The sequence below is a fragment of the Caloenas nicobarica genome, chromosome 2 (genome assembly GCF_036013445.1).
Source record: "Caloenas nicobarica isolate bCalNic1 chromosome 2, bCalNic1.hap1, whole genome shotgun sequence".
Lineage (NCBI taxonomy): Eukaryota > Metazoa > Chordata > Aves > Columbiformes > Columbidae > Caloenas > Caloenas nicobarica.
This window is the reverse complement of record NC_088246.1, coordinates 164,164,220-164,189,347: the sequence shown is the minus strand read 5'-3', so window position 1 is coordinate 164,189,347 and position 25,128 is coordinate 164,164,220. Positions and strand designations below refer to the sequence as shown.

At 52.4% G+C, this 25,128-nt stretch overlaps 2 protein-coding genes across 2 annotated transcripts; one reads left to right on the top strand and one right to left on the bottom strand.

The window, feature by feature from the left end:
- The first annotated feature begins 377 nt into the window (after window positions 1–377).
- Window positions 378–8,519, top strand: NAPRT (nicotinate phosphoribosyltransferase). Its single transcript, XM_065628485.1, has 13 exons — window positions 378–564; window positions 3,030–3,157; window positions 3,228–3,310; window positions 3,448–3,578; window positions 3,649–3,764; window positions 3,845–4,038; window positions 4,824–4,964; window positions 5,094–5,178; window positions 5,562–5,642; window positions 6,882–6,984; window positions 7,075–7,232; window positions 7,458–7,565; window positions 7,694–8,519. Exons 1-13 carry the CDS (start codon window positions 378–380, stop codon window positions 7,751–7,753), a joined length of 1,575 nt encoding a protein of 524 aa, XP_065484557.1. The 3' UTR covers window positions 7,754–8,519.
- A 332-nt stretch (window positions 8,520–8,851) lies between these two features.
- On the bottom strand, window positions 8,852–24,974 carry LOC135985177 (ubiquitin carboxyl-terminal hydrolase CYLD-like). Its single transcript, XM_065628219.1, has 15 exons — window positions 24,940–24,974; window positions 22,322–22,787; window positions 21,955–22,236; window positions 21,643–21,712; window positions 20,664–20,884; window positions 20,072–20,225; window positions 18,310–18,448; window positions 17,596–17,706; window positions 16,275–16,366; window positions 15,214–15,280; window positions 13,742–13,874; window positions 13,359–13,467; window positions 13,059–13,177; window positions 11,673–11,892; window positions 8,852–11,040 (listed from the first exon to the last, which is right to left on the bottom strand). Exons 2-15 carry the CDS (start codon window positions 22,778–22,780, stop codon window positions 10,856–10,858), a joined length of 2,361 nt encoding a protein of 786 aa, XP_065484291.1. The 5' UTR covers window positions 22,781–22,787; window positions 24,940–24,974; the 3' UTR covers window positions 8,852–10,855.
- Between the last annotated feature and the right edge of the window lie 154 nt (window positions 24,975–25,128).

The following is a 25,128-nucleotide window of genomic DNA, read 5'->3' as shown; positions in this document are numbered from 1 at the left end:
CAGGCTCTTCTGGGTGACAGCCGGTGACAGGACAAGGGGCAATGGGTGCAAACTGGAACACAGGAGGTTCCGCTTGAAGATGAGAAGAAACTTGTTCCCGGTGAGGGTGCCAGAGCCTGGCCCAGGCTGCCCAGGGAGGTTGTGGAGTCTCCTTCTCTGCAGACATTCCAACCCGCCTGGACACCTTCTGTGTAACCTCAGCTGGGTGTTCCTGCTCCGGCGGGGGGTTGCACTGGATGAGCTCCCGAGGTCCCTTCCAACCCCTGACATCCTGGGACTCTCCAACCCCCTCCTCGCCCCAACCCCCTTTCAGGTAGTTGCGGACAGCGCGAAGAGCCCCGCCGTGTCCCCGCCCGCTCCCAGGCTGCCCCGCGGCCATGGCGCTGCTGGCCGATCTGTACCAGCTGACCATGGCGTACGGGCACTGGCGGGCCGGGCGGCACCGCGCTCCCGCCGCCGCCGAGCTGTTCTTCCGCCGCGGGCCCTTCCGCGGGGCCTTCGCGCTGGGCGCCGGCCTGGCCGAGGGGCTGCGCTGCCTCCGCGCCTTCCGCTTCTCCGCCGCTGGTGAGGGGAGGACAGAGGGGCCGCCCCCCGGGGGAGCTGCTGGAGGACGGGGGGGCTGCGGTGGGGGGGAGAGGGACGGTCCTTGGGGGGCTTGGGGACAGGGGTGCCCGCCAGCGGGAGCTGTGGGGGGACAGGGACAGCCCTCAGAGAGACCTGGGAGGGACAGGGGGAGCTCACAGAGGGACCAGGAGACCCCTCAGGGGGACCTGGTGGGGCTCCTTGTGGAGACAGGGACATCTCTCAGAGGGTCCTTGGGGACAGGGACATCCCTTAGAAGGACATGGGGGACAGAGGGTCCTGATGAGGACAGGGACATCCCTCAGAGGGACCTGGGGGACAGGACCTGCGGTGGGGTGGGGAGGGACAGTCCTTTGGGGGGCTTGGGGACAGGGGTGCCTGCCAGTGGGAGCTGTGGGGGGACAGGGACAGCCCTCAGGGGGACATGCAGGGGACAGGGACAGCTCACAGGAGGACTTGTGGGGAACAGGGAGAGCCTGTAGGGGGACTGAGGGACCAGGAGACTCCCTCAGGGGGACCTGGTGGGGACAGGGACATCCCTCAGAGGGCCCTTGGGGACCAAGGGACCTGGTGGGAGGAGAGGGACTACCCTCATGGGGACCTGGGGACAGAGGTGCCCTCCAGTGGGAGTCGTGGGGGGTCAGGGACAGCTCAGAGGGGGACTTAAGGGGGACAGGGACATCTCTCAGAGAGATGTGAGAGGGACAGGGAGAGCTCACAGAGGGACCAGGAGACCCCTCAGGGCGACCTGGTGGGGCTCCTTGTGGGGACAGGGACATCTCTCAGAGTGACAGGGACATCTCTCAGAGGGTCTTTGGGGCAGAGGCACCTGGTGGGGACAGGGGCGTCCCTTAGAGGGACCTGGGGGACAGGGGGGCTGCGGTGGGGTGGGGAGGGACAGTCCTTGGGGGGCTTGGGGACAGGGGTGCCTGCCAGTGGGGGTCAAGGACAGCCCTCAGGGGGACATGCAAGGGACAGGGACAGCTCACAGGGGGACTTAAGGGGGACTGGGACATCTCTCAGAGTGACATGGGGATCAGGGGAGGGACCTGGTGGGGACAGGAACATCCCTTAGAAGGACCTGGGGGATAGAGAGACTTGGTGGGGACAGGGACATTCCTCAGAGGGACCTGGGGGACCGAGGGACCTGGTGGGGGGAGAGGGACAACCCTCATGGGGACTTGGGGACAGAGGTGCCCTCCAGTGGGAGTTGTGGGGGGTCAGGGACAGGTCAGAGGGGGACTTAAGGGGAGACAGGAGCAACTCTTATGGGGACCTGGGAGGGACAAGGACATCCCTCAGAGGGACCTGAGGGACAGAGGGACCTTTTTGGGACAGGGACAGTCCTTCGGGGGGCTTGGGAATGGGGGTGCCCTCCAGTGGGGCCTGTGGGGGGTCAGAGACAGCCCTCGGGGGGACTTAAGAGGGACAGGGACATCTCTCAGAGAGACCTGGGAGGGACAGGGAGAGCTCACAGAGGGACCAGGAGACCCCCTCAGAGGGACCTGGTGGGGTCTCCTTGTGGAGGCAGGGACATCCCTCAAAGTGACAGGGAGATCTCTCAGAGGGACTTGGTGAGGGGAGAGGGACAACCCCAGGGGGGCATGGGGACAGGGGTGCCCTCCAGTGGGACCTGTGGGGGGTCAGAGACAGCTCACAGCAGGACCTAAGGGGGACTGGGACATCTCTGAGAGTGACATGGGGGCCAGGAGGACCTGGGAGGGACAGAGGCATCCTTCAGAGGGACCTGGAGACGGGGATACCCCTCAGAGTGACAGGGACATCTCTCAGAGGGTCCTTGGGGACAGAGGCACCTGGTGGGGACAGGGACATCCCTTAGAAGGTCATGGGGGATAGAGGGTCCTGGTGGGGACAGGGACGTCCCTCGGATTGACAGGGACATCTCTCAGAGGGACCTGGGGGACAGGGGGACCTGGGAGGGACAGGGAAAGCCCTTAGAGAGACCGGGGGAACTCAGGGGGACCTTGTGGGGACAGAGACATCCCTCAGAGTGACAGGGGACATCTCTCAGAGGGATCTGGGGGACAGAGAGACCTAAGGGACAGGGACACCCTTCAGTGGGAACTGATGGGTGGGCGGGGACAGGGACATCCCTCAGAGGGACCAGAAGACACCTCAGGGGGATCTGGCGGGGACAAGGACATCCTTCAGAGGGACTTGGGGGACCTGGGAGGGGACAGGGACAGCCCTCAGGGAAACTTGGGGGACACTGGGACACCCTCTGGGAGGACAGTCCCTCAGAGGGGACTTGGGGGACCATGGTGCCCTCCCAGGGTTGAGTTACCTCTGACATCACCTTGGCGAGGGGGACAGTGACTGTGAAGTGTCACCTGTCCCCTGCATGGGAGGCTCGGTCTCTCCAGCCTGACCTGTGTCACAGGACTGGTGGCTCTGGGGACCCTCCCAGCTGAGCTTTGTCCCCGCAGATGTCGCCTACCTGCGCTCCGTCCTGCCCAGCACCACGGAAGACGCCTTCTTCGATTACCTGGCCACCCTGGACACTTCGGAGGTGACAGTGACCGCCGTGCCCGAGGGCTCCGTCGTCTTCGCCAGGGTGGGACACGCTCGGTACCCTCCCCCGCTGCGGGGAGGACGGGGACGTCACCGCCTGGTTGTCCCCGCAGGTCCCATTCCTGCAGGTGAAGGGGCCGCTGCTGGTGGTGCAGCTGCTGGAGACCATGTTGTTGTGTCTGGTCAACTACGCCAGGTGGGAGACACATCCTGCTCTGGTCCCCCAGTTACCGGGGTCCACATCCACCAAGTCCCATGGTGGTCCCAGCTCGTAGCCACGTGCTGGCCCCATGCCCAGCTTGCCTTGGTGTCACCTGTCCCTTCATCCCCCAGCCTGGTGGCCACCAACGCCGCTCGCTTCCGCCTCCTCGCCGGTCCAGATGTGAAGCTGATGGAGATGGGGCTGCGGCGCGCTCAGGGACCGGACGGTGCCCTTTCGGCCTCCAAGTACTCCTACATTGGCGGTGAGTCCTGCCCCATGGTGTCCTATGTCACCGCAGCCGCTGTGTCACCCGTGTGCGTCACTTCTCGCAGGCTTTGACTGCACCAGCAACGTCCTGGCGGGGAAACTCTATGGCATCCCGGTGCGTGGCACCATTGCCCACTCCTTCATCATGTCCTTCACCTCGCTGGAGGAGGTGCAGCCACGGGTGAGTGTCACCACGGGGAGGGGACAGGGATGGGACGCTGTGCCCGTGGAGGGTGTCACACGTCTGTGTCCCCAACGCAGGAGCTGTCACCGCTGGCAGGAGGAGACCTGGTGGATCTCCCAGCGCTGGCGTCGTCGTGGCTGGGGCGGGTGTGCGAGGTGCTGCAGACCCCCCTGGAGAAGGCGAACCAGGGCGAACTGGCCGCCTTCGTGTCCTATGCTGTCACCTTCCCGCAGAACTTCCAGGGGCTGCTGGACACGTACTGCGTCAGGAGGTGAGGACACTGGGTCCCCTCAGGGTGGCTTTGCCACCACGGTGCAGGGGACGATGTGTCCCTCCTTGCTTGGGGTCCTTGAAGGAGGGATGTTTCCACCTGGAGGCATTGAGAGGTTGAGAGAGGTTCTCCTGCCCCTCTACTCTGCCCTGATGAGATCACATCTGGAATATTGTGTCCAGTTCTGGGCCCCTCAGCTCCAGCAGGACAGGGAACTGCTGGAGAGAGTCCAGCGCAGCCACGAACATGCTGGAAGGAGTGAAGCATCTCCTGTGTGAGGAAAGGCTGAGGAGCTGGGGCTCTGGAGCTGGGAGGAGACTGAGGGGCGACCTCATTAATGGTGATCAATATGGAAAGGGGGAGTGTCAGGAGGATGGAGCCAGGCTCTTCTGGGTGACAACCAGTGATAGGACAAGGGGCAATGGGTATAAACTGGAACGCAGGAGGTTCTATTTAAATTTGAGAAGAAACTTCTTCACGGTGAGGGTGCCAGAGCCTGGCCCAGGCTGCCCAGGGAGGTTGTGGAGTCTCCTTCTCTGCAGACATTCCAACCCGCCTGGACACCTTCCTGTGTAACCTCATCTGGGTGTCCCTGCTCTGGCGGGGGGGACTGGACTGGATGAGCTTTCGAGGTCCCTTCCAACCCCTGACATTCTGGGATTCTGTGATTCTGTGATCTTCGCTCTTTGCCGTTGTGTGACATGGGGCTTGGACCTGCTGCTCGTCCCGCCCTGTGTCCTTGTCCCCCCAGACAAGGGACACTCACCCTCTCCTTGCCTGTCCAGGAGCGGTTTGCCGAATTTCTGCGCTGTGGCGTTGGCCCTGCACCAGTTGGGGTACCGGGCTATCGGGGTGCGCCTGGACAGCGGCGACCTGGCCCAGCAGTCCAAGGAGATCCGCCAGGTCCTGCGAGCCTGCGCCGATCGGTGAGTCCCCCACCAGTGTCCCCACCTTAGACACCAAATTAGGAGCTCTCCTTGCTCAAGTGGGGGTCATGAACGGAGCCAGGGGTCCCACCCCCAAAAATCTGCACTCACTCTTCTGTCCCTCACCAGCTTCCAGGTGCCCTGGTTTGGGACCATCCCCATTGCCGTGAGCAATGACATCAGCGAGCAGAGCCTGGAGGAGTTCAGTCGAGAGGTGAGGGACCTGTTGTTGGCTTTTGCTGGTGCCACCAAGATCTGGGGTGCATGGGGTGGATGTGAGAGTCACCTGGGACTTTGTCCCTGGGTGAGAACAGGGAAGAGGTTCTAGGCTGGAAAAGAAAAGGCTTTTCATAGAATTGTAGAATAGTTGCGTTTGGAAGGGACCTTCAAAGGTCATCTAGTCCAACCTCCTGCCATGAGCAGGGACATCTTCACCCAGATTAGGTTGCTCAGGTTTTGGGTGGGTCAGATGGACAGATAGACACAGAACATCCTCTGTCCTGCCCCGTGGCTCTGGTTTTTGGCATGGGCTTAAAAAAAAAGAAATCGGTGGCAAGTCCGTGTTGTTGATGGCCGCTGTCTTCTCTGCTGCACCAGGGGAGCGAGATTGACATGATTGGTGTCGGGACGAACCTGGTGACGTGTCCCCTGCAGCCGTCGCTGGGTTGTGTTTACAAGGTAGGGGTGGCAGCTCTGCCCTGCTGGGTTCCGGGGCTCCCCAGCTGAGGGAGCTGAGTCCCCAAGGGGCTCCAGCCCTGAGGGACACTGCGGTGAGGCCAATGTCATCAGGTCACAGATGGGTTTGGGTTGGCAGGGACCTTTGAAGGCCATCTAGTCCCACCCCTGCCATGAGCAGGGACATCTTCACCAGCTCAGGTTGCTCAGAGCCCCGTCCAGCCTGGCCTGGGATGTCTCCAGGGATGGTTCATTCACCACCTCTCTAGCCAACCTGGGCCAGGGTCTTACCACCCTCAGGGGCAACAATTCCTTCCTCATGTCCAGTCTGAATCTCCTCTCTTTTAGTTTAAAATCATCACCCCTTGTTCTGTCACAACAGGCCCTGCTAAAAAGTCTGTCCCCATCTTTCTTATTGGCCCCATTTAAGTATCGAAAGGCCACAAGAGGTCTCCTGGGAGGTTTATCTTCTCCAGGCTGAACCTCCCAACTCAGCCTTTCTCCCCAGAGCTGTTCAGCCCTCGGCCCATTCCCGTGTCCCTCCTCTGTCCCGCTCCAACAGCTCCATGTCTGGCTGGTGCTGGGACCCCAGAGCTGGACGCAGAGCTCAGGGGGGCTCAGGACATGGAGGCACAGGGGCAGGATCCCTCCCCTTGACCTGCTGCTCACGCTGCTCTGGGTGCATCCCAAGACACAGGTGCATTCTGGGCTGTGAGTGCACGTTGCTGGGTCATGTCTCAGTAGTCACCAGCTGTTGTCCCCAAGTCCTTCTCCACAGGTCTGCTCTCCATCCATCCCCAGCTTGGATTGATACCGGGGCTTGCCCAGACCCATGTGCAGGACCTTGCACTTGGCCTCATTGAACCTCTTGAGGTTCACCTGGGCCCACACCTCCAGCCTGTCCAGGTCTCTCTGGATGGGTCCCATCCCTCGGGGGAATGAACAGCACCGCTCAGCTTGGTGTCACCTGCAAACTCGCTGAGGGGACACTCCATCCCACCATCTGCATTGTCCTTTTCGGAAATAATGGTCATTAGATGGCTGTAACAAGAAGCTTGCAGGCAGGAGGAGGTAGAACATCCAACTTGGGGCAGTTTGATGGGTTTTTGATTATTTATTTATTCAGCTGGTTTCCATGCAGGGACACATGTAGACGGTGCAGATCTCAACACAGGCCCCAGCACCAGCTAGTGCATGTGACAAAAATAAGGTGTCCACTTCCACAACCTCCTTCTCCTCCAGCTGGTGGAGGTCAATGGCTCCCCCTGCCTGAAGCTCACAGAAGATGAGGAGAAGATGACGATCCCAGGGACCAAGACGATTTATCGGCTCTATGATGCTGCTGGTGAGTTGGGACACACTTGGCCCGGTGTTGCCCTGTAGCTCCTGCTCCATAACCTTGTCCCTGCTGTTCCCTACCCCACCACCCCGGCAGGTCACCCCTTCATGGACCTCATGGCCCTGGAGAAGGAGCCCTCACCCAGTGCGGGACAGGAGCTGGTGGTCCATGTCCTGGGGCAGCTTGACGAGGCCAGAACGGTCATGCCCACCACCGTGGAGTCCCTCCATCGCACATATTTCAGAGACGGCCAGGTCAGAGGGGGCTCTGGGGTGTCCTCCACCTCATTGGTTGAAGGACCAAGCCAGGGTGGTGTTGTATTGGCAGAATCAAAGGGTTAAACCCCATCTGAGATGTCCTCTGTTCCAACAACCTTGGAGATGGTGACATCCCAGTCCAGCCTGGAGCTGGCTCGTTGCAGATTGCGGCTGGGTGGCCACCACCCTACACGGCTATGGTCCCACATCTCCATCCCGCAGGTGTGTGAGCCGCTGCCCAGCCTGCTGGAGGTGAGGAACCACGCGCAGATGTCCCTCAACGTGCTCAGCCCTGCTCACCGCCGGCTCCATGAGCCACAGCCCTACCCGGTACATCCTCTACGTGCCAGACACCATTGGTTGACCTCCAGGAACCCTGCCCAGCCTTGATGGCCTGGGCAAAGCCACCGTGGTTCCACCATGGAGCTTCTCACTGTCCCCTCTTGCTCCCATGCCAGGTGGCCATCACAGAGCAGCTGCACCGTCTCCTCATCGAGCTGCAGCAAGACAGACGGTGAGGGGGGTCCCACTCTCCCCCCACCCTGCGCCAGCTCTTCCTCCACGCTCTTTTGAAGACCAGCTGACTAATCGGGAACTAATGCTTCTAATGACGTTACTGCTGCATGGTGCTAACCTGGGAACCCTGCAAGAACTGGAAGCACTTCCTGAGGTCCCAGTAGCAAAGCTGGGTACGGAGGGATGGGGCAGGTAGAGGTGGGAGGCAGCTGTCCCCATGTCTTCTGGTACCCACAGTCCTTCTCTGCCCACCTTCTTGGCCCCACACCTTCTGCCATGGCAGCACTGTCCACCTTGGTGGCCCTGCACCTTCTACCACACCACTGCTGTCCACTCTGGTGGCCCTACCAACCTCGTGCCTTATTCTGTGGCAGTGCTGCCCACCCTGGTGGCCATGCCCAAAGCTCCTTGGTGGCACTAGGGACCACACCTTGAGTGCACAAGGTGTCCACCACGGTGAGCTTTTTATGCCCCACCTACGTCCTAAGGGACATCAGTGGCAGATGCACTTTGCCTGTCCTCGTCAAGGCTTTGTGGCCACATTTTCTCTCTTTCTGCATTGTCTCCGTTCCCTGGGGCATGGAAGACGACCAGGCTCACACCTGTTCCTCAAGGATCCGTGGCACTAGTCCCCATAATTAACTTCATCCTAAGCAAAAAAACCCCAAATAAAGGTCTTTTCCTACCACAGCGATGGCCACACTGGTCCTTCAAAAACACTCGTTGCCTTCAGCTTGAGCATTTAATTCAACATCCTTCACTTCAGGGTTTAGGGCTGAATAAAGTTCTGAGATATGCCTATTGAATCCTGCTCAAATCTGTACCAGGGAGATAATAAATCCTTTCCCCCAAGCTTGTAAAATGTACAGAGCTGGAATTGAGCCTCCCAGGACCAGCTGTGGTTTAGATGGAGGGAAAAAAAATTAAGAGAGCTTAATGAACAAGGCCTGATCATCATTTTTTTAACAACAGGCTGGATCTCCCGGTCATGATGCTCCAGCTCCAGGTGCTACATCACACTTGGCGTTTTAAGAGAGGAAAAAATTCCAGGAAAACCAAGAGCGGTTTGTTATTTAAAAAATATATATTTTTAGAGCAGAAGCACCAGAGATAGACAACCCCAATCCCCCCAGCGTACCTGAGCAGAGATTGTCCTGAGTTCTTAGAAGGAATGAAAACCTTTTTTAAGTAGATGAGGAAACACAACGAGACAGCAGCACCTTCCGCGGCCACAGGGGATTGGGCAGAGCTCACAAAGTCCGTTCACTCGCGGGGTAAATCCATCCTTGGGACGATCCGTTGCTACATCTGCCACCATCTCCCTCTTGCCCGACTTTTCAACCGTTGGTTCTTTGGCTTTGTCCATTTTGAGGCTCTCCCAAGGATGGAGACTCCACCACCTCTCTGGACAACTTGTGCCAGGGCTTGTAACCCTCACAGTGACTAAGTTTTTTTCCTTGATGTTCAGAAGGAACCTCCTGGGTTTCAATTTGTGACCAGGACCTCTGGGCACCACGGAGAAGACCCTGGGTGTTCTCTTTGCACCTTCCCTTGAGGTATTTCTAGATCCTCCTCAGCCTTCTCTCCAGGCTGGAGCCTCCTCAGCTTTTCCTTACAGGAGATGCTCCAGTTCTTTCATCATCTTCATGGTCCTTTGTTGGACTTTCTTCATCTCTCTTGTACTGGGGAGCTCCAAACTGGATCCAGTCCTTCAGGTGTGACCTTACCAGTGCTGATCCCCTCCTGCCACCACTTTAAATCCAGCCCGAGACATTGTTTGTCTTCTCTACCACTAGGATATGTTGCTGCCTCATGGTCAACTTGCTGTTGAAACCTAAATTTGGATGTTTTCCTTGAATCCCAACCCTGCTGTCAGCAAAAAAAAAGATCCTAAACCACGTGTAACGCATGGCCCAAGCCAACAGGAGCAATACAAAGCTATGGGCTGCGTATTAAAATTACCCCACCTTGGATTAAACAGGGGAAAAAAAGAGCAGGAGAGAGGTTATAATGGCACATCTGGGGCAGCTGGATGTGTCCTTCGAGGTTCTCGGGTCCTGTCAGTGCAATCTGGAATTTGGGCAACCCGATTCATAGCAGTGACTCTTGTAACAGCATCCCACTGCGAATAACTGCAGAGAATCCCCAGTTTGCAAATTCACATTATTTAACTTAATAAATACCAGTTTCCACCCAGAGACCCTAAACCTGACTGCAGTCACAGCATAAAATCTAAAAGTGCTCATTTTTATTTTTTTTTCCATTTTTTCCCTTGGAATTCTGTTACTGGTCTTAGGCGCTGATGTCAGAAGTGGATGCAAGATGGGACACAGGAAGTGCTAAAACCAAGGTTAAAACACACAATTGTGTAGCAATAGTGAAGAATTTGCCAAAAAAAGAGAAGAGTGTAATGAGCTCATATGCTGTTCCTCGGCTCCATCTTTCTTCCAGTTTGGTTCTTACAAAAATATGTATTTTTAAAGCATATTTTCAGCTTAAAACATCCAATTCATCGCATGGTTGAAAATAAGGGATGGTGGGTAAAAGTGCCACAGTATTAGAGCTGGGTCAGGGATGGAACCCAGACCGAGACCAAGAAAAAACATCGTCCTGACCCGTCTCTTAACCACACTGGTGCATCTCACACCTCGTTTTCTCACTCCACAAGTCCACGCGATGATGTCTGACGTGGTTTTCTTGTCCTCTTTGCAAACGTGAGGAAAACCACTCATGTTTCTGATCAGACACTGGTCCTCAGCTTTGGAAAGAAGGGTTGGCAGGGAAAAAAGGATGTCGGGGAGGACTCTGAGGTAGAGCAGAGAAGGAGGGCAGAAAGGGAAAGGTAGGAAACGAGAATGAATTTTGAGTGTAAATAATTCAGAGTCCAGGTCTGCGGAAGTTCAAACTATCACTTGATAAGGCCAGGTACAGGATTTAACAAAGGCAGAGAGGCCGTTGTGGATAGTTTCACGATACCAGACACTCGAAGAGGTAAGAAGAGGCAGAAGCACAAGCTCGGTGCACCCAGACTCCGGCTGCTTTCGCCGATTACGCTTGATCCGAGGTGATGTTTCCACCGTCTGGCTGCTCTGCGGGTGTCAGCGTCATTTGTAAAGCGCCATCTTCTTGCTCTGGTACATGTACATGTAGGCATCGCAGAAGAGGCGCTTGGCCACCCCGTCCATGTCCCGTGGTTGCTCCAGGGCCAGCACAGCCAGCGGCAAGTCCAGGTATTTGGCAACTTCAGGGCACAGTGTTACCATGGGGATGTTGAAACCGTTTTCATCACCTAAACCCAAAAAAGAAGGCGAGAAGTCCAATTAAGGTCCCAACAGACGAGTACTTAAAGCTGAAGCAGATGCCATCACACTGAACAGTAATGTAGTGAGTTAAATGAGAGATCTGGAAGTCAACAAAGGGGGAAAGGATGGGAGAACGGTCCTCCCCACATAACAGCTGGCTCGAAAAGTCCCTCGTTTGAACGCAGCCAGAGATGAAAGCACTACGAGGAACTCGTATGTTTGGTCTGGCCGTGCTCTTCTCTGGAGTTGGCTGAAGTGGAAGAGAGAGCCTAAATTGTGAAGAAAAACTGGAGCGAGCAGCACCTAAAAAATGAGCATTGCAGACACACGCGGCTGCCCACTGCGCAGCGCCCGGCTGCGATCAGGCTGGACATGAGGAAGGAATTGTTGCCCCTGAGGGTGGTGAGAGCCTGGCCCAGGTTGGCCAGAGAGGTGGTGGATGAACCATCCCTGGAGACATCCCAGGCCAGGCTGGACGGGGCTCTGAGCAACCTGAGCTGGGTGAAGATGTCCCTGCTCATGGCAGAGGTGGCACTGAGCGAGCTTTGAAGGTCCTTTCACACCCAAACTATTGTATGATTCCACAACCAAAGCTCCGAGCCCACCACCATGTCCTCACCGTGCCTGTCAGCCATGCTGTCGAAGAACATCCAGTGTTCGTTCTCAGGGCCATATTTCACGAAGGAGACGTAATGACTTGTCTCGATGCAGAGCACTGCGAAGAGCTCCATCTTCTCGCGAGGGACCTGCTGGCTGCCCCGGAGGTTCCGGCTGTGAAATTCTTCTGGGACGTGCAGCTTAGTTGGCTTGTGCGTTTTGCGCCGGTAGTGGGAGTGAACCTGAGGAGAGATGACGAGGTGACGTAGCTGAGCAGGCAGGACTGAACCTGGCCAGCCAGAAAGAGGAGTTTGCAGGGGTCAGACCCCTGGTTTATGATCTGCCTCCCATGCGGCCGACTCCTCCCTACATGGCAGGGAATGGTGATGTGTCAACAGGTGGGTAGCAAGAAGCTGAGACAGGAGTTTGTCACCCTCCAAGAAAGCTGCAGGAATGCTCCTGGTGAGCTGGTGTGGAGGGTCCAGCACTCAACCCCACGAACGCTCCAGGCTTGGGGAAGAGCAGCTGGAAAGCTGCCTGGAGAAAAAGGACCTGGGGGTGTTGGTCGACAGCGGCTGAATATGAGCCAGCATGTGCCCAGGTGGCCAAAAAGGCCACCAGCATCCTGGTGTGTGTCAGCACTAGTGTGGCCAGCAGGACCAGGGCAGTGACCGTCACCCTCTGCTGGGCGCTGTGGAGGCCAAACCTCAAATCCTGGGGTCAGTTTTGGGCCCTTTATGACAAGAAAGCCCTTGAGGTGCTGGAGCGAGTTCAGAGAAGGGAACAGAGCAGGGGAAGGGGCTGGAGCACAAGTGTGATGGGAGTGGCTGAGGGAGCTGGGGGTTCAGCTGGAGAACAGGAGCTGAGGGGAGACCTCCTGATCTCTGAACTGCCTGAAAGGAGCTTGGAGCCAGGGGGGTCGGGCTCTGCTCCCCAGGAACAAGCGCCAGGACCAGAGGAAACGGCCTCAAGTTGTGCCAGGGGAGGTTGAGGTTGGATCTTGGGAACAGTTTCTTCCCCAAAGGGCTGTCGGGCATTGGAACAGGCTGCCCAGGGCAGTGCTGGAGTCACCATCCCTGGAGGGGTTGGACAGATGGAGATGAGGTTCTCAGGGACATGGGGCAGTGCCAGGGGTGGGGTAATGGTTGGACTCAATGATCTTAAAGGTCTTTTCCAACCAAACCAATTCTATGACCAGTCTGGGCAGGAACAGTGCTTATTTAGGCTCTAAGCAGAGGGTTTGGTAATGTGTGGTAATAACTGGGGGTGGTGGGACTGATGCTCAGGAAGAGGCACCTCTGTGCCCAACCTGAGCAGCTGCAAGGGGGAAATGTGGGTTTTTGGGGGGGGTTCAACGTGCCATCAGCCACCAAGGCAGATTTCACAAGCACCCAAAGAAACCGAATACCTGTGTGGAGCAGGAGCTGCAGAACTGCTTCAGGCCTGTAGCTGCGAACACTTGGTCTTTGAAGCACTCCGAACACTCCAGGGTGGCAACGTTGCCACACACGCAGCACTCCCTGGGACCTGCAGAGGAAAAAAGGGCAAGGGGATGCATCTTCTCCAGATCTCGCCTCAAATCCAACTTGTCCTGCCAAAATCGGTGTTCAGGGAAGAAGAATGACACCAAGCTCCAACCTCACATCTGCTCACAACCCCAAGAGGTGAGACCTGTCATTTGGTTGCTCACAGTCAGCCAACAACTTACTGTCAAGCAGCAGATCTGTGATATCCAGCTCCAAGGAAGGAATGATTTTGCTGAACATTTTATATTCCTTCCCAAAACGCGGCATTTGGATGATGAAGCAAGATGGGATCTGGGAAAACAAAGGCAAACGAGTCACCTTGGTAGAAGAGACAAACCCCAGAGACTTTTCTCTCCATATTGCTCATGGGAGTAAAGAGTTTCTGCTCCACTTATTCACAAGACACGTTGACAGGGAAAGCAAAAATCATGCTGAGATTCCCCAAGACCTCTCTGGTGCAGTTGTTTCTTTGCTGTGTTGGATATAAGACACACTAGACCCACTGCAGACTCACAGGTGCATTGGAGGAAGCGAGGAAGAGGCAGCAGAAGGTACCTGGGCTCACCTCCACTAGCTTCAGATCGGAGGAGAGGAAGGAGCGTTCCACCAACTGCTGCACATCGGGAACCACCAGATCCTCCTGTTTGTCCATAAATATCTGGTAACAGTAACAGTCCTGCTCCTTCTGGCCTCCCGACCTGCAAGGAGTGGGCACGGGGCTGGTTTACGCGGTGTCACAAACATCTGAGCTCCCAGAGGACATAATGGTTTTGTCCTGCAAGAGCTTCTGGGCTCGAGGCGCCAAGGGCTGCTTGGTGCAACGCTGACATGAAGCACTATTTCCAGCCAGAAGTACCAAATATGTGCCGGGAGAAGAGGAAACAAGGATTATCAGTGCCTAAAAGGAGGCTATAAGAAAGATGGGGACAGACTTTTTAGAAAGGCGTGTTATGACAGGACAAGGGGTGGTGGTTTTAAACTAAAGGAGGAGAGATTCAGGCTGGACATGAGGAAGAAATTGTTGCCCCTGAGGGTGGTGAGAGCCTGGCCCAGGTTGGCCAGAGAGGTGGTGGATGAACCATCCCTGGAGACATCCCAGGCCAGGCTGGACGGGGCTCTGAGCGACCTGAGCTGGTGAAGATGTCCCTGCTCATGGCAGGGGTGGCACTGGCTGAGCTTTAAAATTCCCTTCCAACCCAAACTATTCTATGATTCTATCCTTCAGTCTCATTATCCTTCCACAGCATCACATCCTGCTCCTATAAGCAAGACTCAATTTCGATGTAAATATTAAAAGACACTTCAATTTTTTTTTTAAATTAACTGCACTGTGGCACAATCAGCAAACTCTTTCTCAGATGAAAAAAATCCGTTTGTAACTGCGCACAGAAAAGCCACAGAGCGAAATTTGGTGCGTTGACAAGGCGAGTTGTGTGCAGAACATCTCCCTACATCCCCGAGCCGGCAGAGAAAGGATTTCCTTGAAATGACCCTCTGCAGGGGAGCGGCAGCACAGACTCATCTTTATGCTCAGCCTTTCCGAGTACTCCAGAATCTACGGCTTGACTGACGTCTCCACAAAGGAGCGCAGAAAGCGAATAATCCCCTTTTATGCTCCCGAACAGCATGGTTATTTTTGGCTTCCGTCAGCCTCTCGTTCTCTTTGTAGAGTCCTGAAAAAACTGGGACTGCATCCATGGACTCCCCGGGTTGAGAGGCTGCAGGACCTGAGCCAGCTCAACAGGCTGGACACATCCCAAACATACCCAAAGGCTGTTGAAGAAGGACACTATGTTTCTCAAACCACTCCTGACTCTCCCTAAGGTTTTAATCATCATTTTTCTGAAGGTGGCACCTTCAGGGAAACCTTGGAAGTGTCTTTTCCTGGATGTGTCACCTGGGACAAGCAGACAGGAGCTGCGCACAATTCACCGAGTTGTGCCTCCAAAGCATCGATGAAAAGGTGCAAGTAACACCCGGTGATCATGAGGTGGATAAATAACGAGGAAATTGTATCTCTTCGATACGGACACTTACTGCAGTCTCAAGAGCGGCTCTATTCCCAGGATCTGATGCATGATGAGATTGAGGAACTCCTCGGGATCTGGAAGGTGAGAGAAAAGCGTGGGTCACACCACAGCGGGAACGCTGCGTCGCCCCATGGCATCCAGGAGGCAAAAGTGAGCCAGCATTTTGTGAACCTGGAATCTTTTCCTCTGGGTAAGGGGAAAATTGGGGTAAAAGCATGGAACCCTTGGTTAATGAATAAATCCTAGAGGGAGTTATTGCACAAGCTGGGCCATCACAGCAACGCTATCTCAGAGACCTTAACGGACAGTAACTGCCAACACCAAAAATATAAACCTCAAGTGAAATCTGGGATAACTGTGGAAATTCAAGAAACTGAACAGTTAAACTATCCTTGGCTAAAATAAATATACGATAGTACAAAACAAAAGTGCTGTTCACTGACAAAATACCTGTTGTTTCTAGAAGAATCAATACCATTTGTTTACTATCCGGGTACTCAGAGGTTGTTGCAGTGATATTAAACTGTTTCTGTGTTGTAAACTACTCAAGGTCTCACTGTGCACAGATGGGAACGTGGTGATTGCAACCAGAGAGAGCTGGGCTTCAGCTCCCAGTGCTTTCTATCCTACTTAAACCAAGACTACAGCCTTTGAGGAACTTAAAATAACTTACCAGAGCTTAAGCTGATCTTGGCAAAATGAGAAATTAAGCGGGATTCTAACAGGGGCATCAGGAGTGGACTTAGCAGGGTATAAGTCAAAGTATAAAGGTCAAGGAAATTTGCCTTGTTTAAATTCTGTTCACATGAATCTTCCTCTCTCCCCTTAGCAATAGCTGCCATTGGCAATTCCCACCTTTCCGTTAGACTTCAGGACAAATTTCAGTCAAAAAGCTGAAGTTTGAAAAGCTGAAAGTATTTCACACGTGCATTTTTACATAAAGGAACAATGCAGTGGGGATATTAATGCACGTGCCTGGGAAAAGCGTATAATCAAGTTGTCAGCCTGGTGCTGGGATGAGGCGGTGTAGAGTGAAGCAGCCGGGGAAGGCCCCGGAGAGCGCGTTACCTTTCTCAGCGTTGGTAAAACTGGAACACTGGCCCTTGTCTGTTAGCTGCTCCCTAAGGTGCATCACGCTTCTCGCCCTGACGAAGCCAGTCCTAGAAACAAAAAGCAGCTGCAGGTGATTCTGTGATCTCTCCAGTATATTTATTAATAAATCGGTGAATGGTTTGGGTTAGGAGGGACCTTTAAAGATCATCTAGTCCCACCCCTGCCATGAGCAAGGACATCTTCACCAGCTCAGGTTGCTCAGAGCCCCGTCCAGCCTGGCCTGGGATGTCTCCAGGGATGGGCCATCCACCACCTCTCTGGCCAACCTGGGACAGTGTTTTATTACCCTCAACATAAAACATTTTTTCCTTATGCCCAACAAAAACCTGTCCTCTTTCAGTTTAAAACCATTATTCTTTGTCCTGTCCCTGGTAATATCTCTTTTCATCTTTCTTATCAACCCCTTTTAATTATTGAAAGGCCGCGATAAAGTCTCTCTGGAGATTCTCCAGGTTGAACCCCCCAACTTTCTCAGCCTTTCTCTCCAGAGCTGTTCAGCCCTTGGCTCATTCCTGTGTCCCTCCTCTGTCCCGCTCCAACAGCTCCATGTCTGGCTCGTGCTGGGGACCCCAGAGCTGGACACGGAGCTCAGCGGGGCTCAGGACATGGGGGCACAGGGGCAGAATGCCCCCCCCTTGACCTGCTGCTCACGCTGCTCTGGGTGCAGCCCAGGACACGGGTGGGTTCTGGGCTACGAGCGCACATTGCTGGGTCATGTCCAACTTTTCATCTCCACATCTTTCTCTCAATCAAATCTCAGCATCACCGAACGCCCCAGCGTTGCATTTCTGCCGCCAGCGCCAGGACACTGGTCCTCAAGCAAGATGCTAATGTTTTATGTTCAAGCAGCTCTCATTTCTCTCTTCCACACCTCTCTACAGAGGATGGAGAAAGAACCTGGTGTCTTTGATGCAAATTCCAGAGAATTTAGCTCTCATACCACAATCCAGCCTGGAACGCATCCTGCCTTTGGGACTATCTGCTGATAAAAGCGATGCAGTCGCTTCATCAGCTCCAGGATTCCTCCATTGAGTTGGTCTGAGCCTCAGGAATCTCCCTTTTTATCCTTTCACGGGAGAGGCTCAAGGACCTGTAGTAGGAGTCACAACAGCCTCACAACTTGGGGAAAAAACTGGAAGAGAAACCTGATATGAAGAAGGTTGGGATGTGGCCAACAAGAGAAACATTCCAGGCAACCCTTTCCCTCAGCGACAGGCAGCAGAGAAGGTATGAAGGCAGATGGACGACATCCAGAATTCCCACATATTATACTCACTTTCGGAGGGGATTAACAATCTCATCCCGCAGGATGCTCTGGACGTTCCTGTCGCACAGTGGGAAGGGTTTGAAGAGCATGGAGTCCAGCACGGATGTACAGGAGAAGAGGCTGTGAAAAAGAGAGAGCGCCGTGTTAACTCCAAAGGGGTTCACAGCAGGACTTAGAACAGACTCGTTGAGCCTGGTGAACAGTCGGTGGCTTTCATTTCCAGCAATCCACGCATGCAGTTACAGCAAAGTGAGCGACAGCGCATCTCCACAATGAGATAAACCACATCTGCGTTAATGAACACGGGCGGTAAGCAAAGAAACAGCTCAGAGAGAAGGAAATCTCGTACTTTGCAGCCAAAACTGCTCACTGGGGGGCAGCACTGAGTCTTTTCCTCTCCGAACAGTGAAGCTGGGAACCTCCTGGGTGGTTTCTTTGAAATGTTTCCAGCCATTACCTCCAGTGACAAGAGTCAGCGCGGTCCAAGTCCAGAGAATTACAATCTCTCACCGCCCTGCGCGACAGACACACGGGTACCTTAGGTACTCACGGGGGTTATTTCAGGGCCTGAGAACCTTCCAGATGAGGAACGAGATCAAAAAAGCATCAAACACCACACAGCCTCTAAATTTTCAGCCAGCTTGGAATTCCAGGGAAGTGCTGCAATTTAGGGCTCTGTCCCAATTAAAAAAGCACTCGTTTAATGAAACAGCACCTCCTTACCTGAAGAGAGTTGCGTCCATATAGCAGGAATTGCAGTGGCCTTGGATCCCCTTCATCCGCCCTCGCAGAACATGCGCTGCTGCCTCATTCCTGAGGGGAGGGACACTGTCTGGAACCTGCGGAAGAACTTCTTGCCCTCCTGCAAGAGAAGCAACAGAAATAATTTTTAGTTTCCCACCTCGTCAGGCTCAGCTCTGTCTTTCCCCGACGCCGCAGAGGTTCTGCTCCGCTCAGAAGTCGTCACCGCGCTCTTCTTGCGCCGCTGCTGCTGGGACCAAACCATGATGGGATGAAGATTTATCTCTTTAGTAAATCATCTACCGGAAACAGAGACAAAACCAAACGGTCTCTTTTTCACCAAAGCCGTGCCCTAGCGATCCACACCACCTCCACCATTGTTAGGCAAAGCCTAACGAAGACAAAAAGAACTATGAACAAGCTGGTGCTGTGTTACAAGCTTGGGATCTCTCCGTCGAAGGACTTGCGACCCCAGTCGCAAGGGGACAAAGAGGCAACTGGGCTTTAACAGCCTCATCCCCTTGGCCTGTTGTCTCCTCAAGCTTCAAAGGTGGCTTTTTCAGCCTGGTCTTTTCTGGTTTCTTCAGCGTTCTCCCATTGTGAGTCAATCCCCTCTCTTCAGTGTGTCCTTACAACACTTCTCCTTGTCCCTACTCCCAGTTTTGGGGCAGTCTCTACAGGAATCCCATCTTCTTGTTTATAGTTTCTAGTTCGTACTGTCTTTGCTCTGGAGGAATTTCCTCCTGTTCCAAATCAAAATACCGACCTGTTCTTCCCCACACCTTCTTGTGATTGTCTTATCGTCACATCAAATTGATTTAATCATCTCTTCCTGTTCTTCCCCACACCTTCTTGTGGAATGTTTTATCAAATTAAAATTGATTTAATCCTCTCTCCCTTTCCAAGCTCTCCCTTATTTCTCAGTCCCCAAGTGCAACAGTGAGGCCTTATTTTTAGAGCCACTCACAAAATGTTGCCCTATATTCTCAGAATAATTTTGGTTGGACAAGACTCTCGAGATCACCAAGTCCAATTCAATATTTAGTGCCCTAATCTACGTTATCCCTGTATTTAATTACTGACCTTCTCTCACACTTGTGGGGGCATTCCCTATAAATACCATCAGGGCAACCTCAAAACTGTAATTTTTTGGAACACTCAAAGGAACTGAAGAATATTAAACCACTAATTAAATGCTCCGCACGAGGCTTCTCCTTGTCCTGCCACGGCACCATCTCGCCTCTCTGTGACAACCTTGAAGCGCTCCCCCATCCCAATTAAGACAAAGAATGATGTTATGCCTTTAACATCTAGTTTTTGATCCTTTGGGCAGAAAAGATAGGTGGCTGTGGAGGCAGACACCTTGTCTTTTCTTTCCCAAGGTTTTGTGAAACATAACGTAGATTTTTAAGACAGAGGCAATTAACAGTGTTGCTGTGAAGGCCTCATGGCCTAATTGGGATGATAGAGATGAACCACCTGTCGGACAATTACCAGAAGAAACCACGAACCAACAGCCAGCCCTGACAAGCAAAACAACTCACTTCTGGTCAGTACTGTGAACTTTCCCCTCATGTGAAGACCCCACACGCAATTTCCAGAAGACTCTTGCTAATTAGCATGAAGAGCGAACAGAGGGAGGAGATGAACTGCCCGCCCCTATCTCACATGCAAGTGAACTGTGTTATAAAACTCATCCCTAATCCCGGCTGGTGGGACGGGACGCTCTCCCCGGAGAATTTACCGTAATCCACGAGGCTCGGCTCGCTCTGGCGCGAGCACTGGAAGCGAACGTCGGGCTGGCAGGACTGCAGCTTCACGAAGAGGCCGCGCTTCGGGGCGCAGCGGAAATAATATTTGCCCAGCCACTCGCCAGCAGTGACCCCTTTATCTTCGTCCTGGCAAAAAAAGCAAAAAGTGTTGAGGAGTAACATGAGTGAAGGATCTCCACGAATGAGGCATAATCCCCCATTTAAGTGCTGGGTACAAGTTTAGTCCCATTTTGCTGGTTATTTTTTCGTTTATTCTGGTTCGATTTTGAACCTGTTGATGCCGCTTGTGGGATTTTGGATTATTCCATCCCACATTCCAGTAACGTTACTCGTGAAGAGAGCAAACCAACCCCAGTAATCACACCACAGACTCTCCTCCCCGCTCTACGGGAAGGCAAAATTGTGTGTTCGCCCTCAAAGTTCACACTCTGACACATCAGAGGCCCAGGTGAAGCTGCAAGATCCGCAGCTACAAGCTGATGGTCTTCACAGAAAAGAGAAAAAACAAGATTTGCCTGTTCTGATTTACAATCTCACAGCAGGACATATTTTTTCGCTCCTTACCAGTTCAACTCCTGCCATTTTGTGCGGGATTTGGGGCAGGTAGCCCAACCAGCGGATGATTCCCGACACCTGATTTCCCTTGTCCAAGGTGATCTGGACCATGGAGTTCACCTCCAGGGATGAATTTCCGCTCTCACACTCCTTGCCGCTCTCACTTATCTCTCGTTTCATTTGGTTCGGGTGTCCCAAGCCCATGTCGGACTCGAACGGTGAAAATAAACCTAATGGGTAAGACAAAATGTCAGGTGAGGTAGGAAATCAAAGCCTAACAACAGACACTTCTGGATCTCACCTAATACCAGGTTTATTTTGAAATTATAGACCATATGGACAAGCTCAAAGCTGAGCACCAGGGACACAAGGTGTAATTTTCAGGACGTTTTTCAGTGATATATATGACCAAGCTGGTCTAACAGGCTGAGCCAGGACAATCCTGCTCCTCGTTTCTCTGCTTGAGGCCACACCTGGAGCTAATCCAGCCCCTCGCAGAGCCATTTCAACCTCCTGAAAACAAAGCAGGGGTTTATTACCAATTTATTTTTGCCTTTAGTGAGATGAATCAACTCAATGAAAAGTCTTGATGGCAATGGAGATTCCACCAGTTTCTTGTCATGTCCAGTGACTCAAACCATCATCACTGCCATCTGTGCCGTTCCGAGTTTGTCTGCACCAGGATGAATCCATTTCTACAGTTAATTAAAGACTTTTTAATTGAGCAGTGCCTTCTCCCCTAGGAAATACTTCTGCTCTGCAATCAGACTCTCTTTTCATCCCCCTGACAAATGGGGAGACTCAGCTTTAGTTGCCTAACGCGAAGAGTTTTGTGCAGAACTTGAGACTTTTCTGCCTCCTGATCAACTAAGTCAGGACTAGTTGAAGCTTCGGTTGGATTTTCAGCTCCTCGGTGCCCTCCAGAGAAGAAATAAATGTAAAATCCCAAGGAATGCGCACAGGGCGGACACATCTGACGATAACTTACTTTGCAAGCTTTCCTTCACAACAGAGTCCATTGGGATTTCTCTGAAAATGTCGGTTGTTCCTTCTTCTTCCTGAAAGAAGAGAGAGACAAAACAATCTATCAGGTTGGAAAACCAAGAACAGTTGGTTATTAAAATTTACATTTTTAGAGCAGAAGCACCACACATATAAGAGCCCAACCCCCGGCGTACTTGGAATACGAACCAATTTTTCAATTTTGGACATTCCTTCTCCTTTTCTTTCACGTCCCATCTTAATATAGTTTTTAAAAAAGCCCTTAAAAATCAAGAAAAGGCAACAATATTGCTCTTACCGGACAAACTTTAACGAACCATTGGGTGCCCTCCCTGTAAACGGCCATTGCAATTCCTTTTGTGAGGACATTGTCCACGTAGAAACTAACTGCATCTCCCACTTTCACGGGAACCTCCTCCTCCGTGTCCACTTTCGGCTTCTGTTTCACATAATCGTCGTCTGGCTCTGGACTAAACTGGACCCTGCTAAACGGCAGGAAGACCCCACAGTTCCGCTTACACTTGAAATACTCGACGCCATGATAAGACCCATCGTTGCGCCCTCTGTTTTCACCCTCGCCCTGAAAACACGCAAGAAAGGCACATTACGCAACAAAACACACCAAGAGAAAATAAGCAACATACCTTCTTTTTTGCCCGTTTTACCTGTAACTCCACCCCGAAGAAGAATGGAGACAACCCAGCCACGGCGTTCTTGTAGACGCTCCCAATGTAGCGGATCACGCCGGGGAAATGCTGCCGGTCGACCTCCGCCATCACTTTTTGGCCCGGCGCAGCGCGCAGAGCCGCCTCGAGGCTCAGCCTCTCCAAGAAATAATTCAAGCGCTCGTCACGGCTCCCGACGGCCAGGAGGAAAACCGCCACCTCCTCACGCACGGGCTGCAGGATTTCCACGTTGATCGTGACGGTGGAGCCATCGTCCAGCATGACGACTTTTAAGAAGCAAGCTGGGGGCCCGTCGTCGGGGAAATTGCGCAGGTAACTCCTCTCGCTGCAGAAACACATGTTCCCGGCCCGGAAATACTTGCTGCCGTAGGCGCAGTCCTCCGTCAGGATGTAATAGCAGTTGCCGTCCCCTGTTGAGGGCGGGAGGTTGGTCATCATCACTCGCCTGGGTTGTGAGAAAGGAAAGAGTCACGTCGACGAAGATCCACGCGCAATAGCGCTGGATCTCAAAAAAAAATTCAGGTTGGGAGAGGCCCCGAGCCCGATGCTGCGCTTGTCAAAGCCCGCCCCGGTCCCTTGTTCAGGGTTTGATCAGCCTCGTGGTGGAAAATTTAAAAATTCTTTGTATTTCCCACTTTCCTGCTTGTCGCCGGTGCCTCCTGCCACCTCACTGCACGTCCGCGGGACGATTCCAGCTCCAATTTCTCTCCTAAACCCTCACAGACATCGCCTGGAGCAGCAGCTCATCCGTCCTGTTCCCTGTGACACCCAACGGCCTCATTAAATTCCGCCTCCTCCTTTGGCTTCGCGCTTACGAACAAAGCGAAGGTTAAATTCTGCCTTTAAAAAACTCCCTAAAAAAGGAATTTCGGGCTGCGATGAGAGCTCCTCGACATGGCGTTAAAATTCAAAACACACGCTGAGGCACCAAACGTTGCCAGCTTTCAAAATATATTAAAAATATATTAAAATATATTAAAAGAAATTCAAATATCTGGAATCAGAAGCGCATTTTTGTGCTTGTTTTCTAGCTAAATCCAGTTAACTTCTGGTTAAATTCAGTTAGTTAAATTCAACTAAATTCTAGTGAAATTCAGTTCACTTCGAGCTAAATTCCAGGTAAATTCTAGCTAAATTCCAGGTAAATTCTAGCTAAATTCCAGGTAAATTCCACCTAAATTCCAGGTAAATTCAGTTAGTTAAATTCTAGTTAAATTCTAGTTAAATTCAGCTAAATTATAGTTAATTCTAGTTAAATTCAGCTAACTTTAGTTAAATCCAGTTAAATTCTAGTTAAATTCAGTTAAAGTCTAGTTAAATTCTAACTTAATTCAGTTAACTTCTACTTACCTTCTAGCTAAATTCTAGCCAAATTCAGTTAACATCTAGTTAAGTTCAGTTAATGTCTAGTTAAATTCAGTTCACATCTTGTTAACTCCTCATTAAATTCAGTTAGTTAAATGCTAGTTAACTTCTAGTTAACTATAGCTAAATTCCATATAAATTCTAGTTAAATTCTAGATAAATTCAGTTAGCTTCTGGTTAAATCCAGTTAACTTCTAGATAGATTCAGCTAATTAAATTCTAGTTAAATTCTAGTTAAATTCATCTAAGTTCCAGTCAAATTCCAGTCAAATTCCAGCCAAACGCCTGCTAACTTTTCACACAATTCCCCCCTCCCCATCTCACTTCTGACGCGACCACGACCCAGAATTTTCATTCCACCATCCAAAAAGGGGCGAACGTAGAAACTTCTTCCTGCAGTTGACCCAAACCTGGCCAATCTAGGGAAAAATAAGAGCCGTCCCCATTTCTACACCACGGAGGAAATAAAGAAATTTAAAATAAAATGTCACTGCCATGGGCTGATTGGTAAAATTTCCTACAAGTTGGGAGCGGAGGGAGGAGAAATTGAGCAGATCAGTCCTTTTATTTCCCTTATTTTCCATTCGATGCAACTCGCCGCCGACGTTTTGTGACTCCGCTGGCTTGAAATTCTGTGATTTGTTAAATAATAGGATTAAACAATAATATTCTGTGTCCCAACCCCCCCATTCAATCTAAGACCTCAGCTTTATTTCACTTTTTTTTAAAGTTCTCTCTCTACCAGGAATACAATAAACCCCCCTGTGCTTTAAATGCTGCCAGAAGAAAAACAGAATAAACCATTTTTGTCATAAAAAGCCAAGAATAAACCACTTGCCTCATCAAAAAACAAGAATAAACTGGTTTCCTCATTAAAAATACCCCAAGAATCAACTGGTTTCCTCATTAAAAATACCCCAAGAATCAACTGGTTTCCTCATCAAAACAAAAAATAAACGATTTCCCTTCATCAAAACAAAAAAATAAACGGTTTTTCTGATCAAAACCAAGAAAAAAAATCTCTTTAATACCAAAATATGAACAATTGCCTCTCAGGTTAATAGAAATACACGCACATCCAGAGCAACGGGCGATATTTGAGGGTTGTGGTGTTTTAAACGGGGTCGAAACCTGACGGATCAGGCTGAGGGGAACTTGGAAAGCGCCAGAAAATTGAAAATAAAGGGGAATTAAAGCAGCAAATTGAGGCGCCCCCCCCACCCCGTTCTCACCGTCTCCCGCCGCCCCGACTCTTCCGCCTCCGGGGCCGCTACCACAGAGTCGCGGGGGTAGCGCGGCCCAGAGCGGCGCCGCCACACGCCGGCGCTTCCGGCACGCCCCGCTGCCGCCGGGCTGCCAGCCAATGGGGAAAGGACGGGGTGAGGTAAGGAGCCAATGAAGGGGAGAGGGAGGGGCTTGCG

What these genes read in the sequence shown, in the direction of transcription:
- LOC135985177 (XM_065628219.1), bottom strand. Translation starts at nt 22,780, where the DNA reads ATGATGACCAACCTCCCGCCCTCAACAGGGGACGGCAACTGCTATTAC. An exon ending in ATGGACGCAACTCTCTTCAG is followed by an intron (nt 17,707 to 18,309) that starts GTAAGGAGGTGC and finishes TCTTTTTCACAG; the next exon opens with CCTCTTCTCCTGTACATCCG. An exon ending in GAGCCGCTCTTGAGACTGCA is followed by an intron (nt 13,875 to 15,213) that starts GTAAGTGTCCGT and finishes CACTCCTTGCAG; the next exon opens with GTCGGGAGGCCAGAAGGAGC.
- NAPRT (XM_065628485.1), top strand. Translation starts at nt 378, where the DNA reads ATGGCGCTGCTGGCCGATCTGTACCAGCTGACCATGGCGTACGGGCAC. An exon ending in TGGAGGAGGTGCAGCCACGG is followed by an intron (nt 3,765 to 3,844) that starts GTGAGTGTCACC and finishes TCCCCAACGCAG; the next exon opens with GAGCTGTCACCGCTGGCAGG. An exon ending in TGGAGGAGTTCAGTCGAGAG is followed by an intron (nt 5,179 to 5,561) that starts GTGAGGGACCTG and finishes CTGCTGCACCAG; the next exon opens with GGGAGCGAGATTGACATGAT.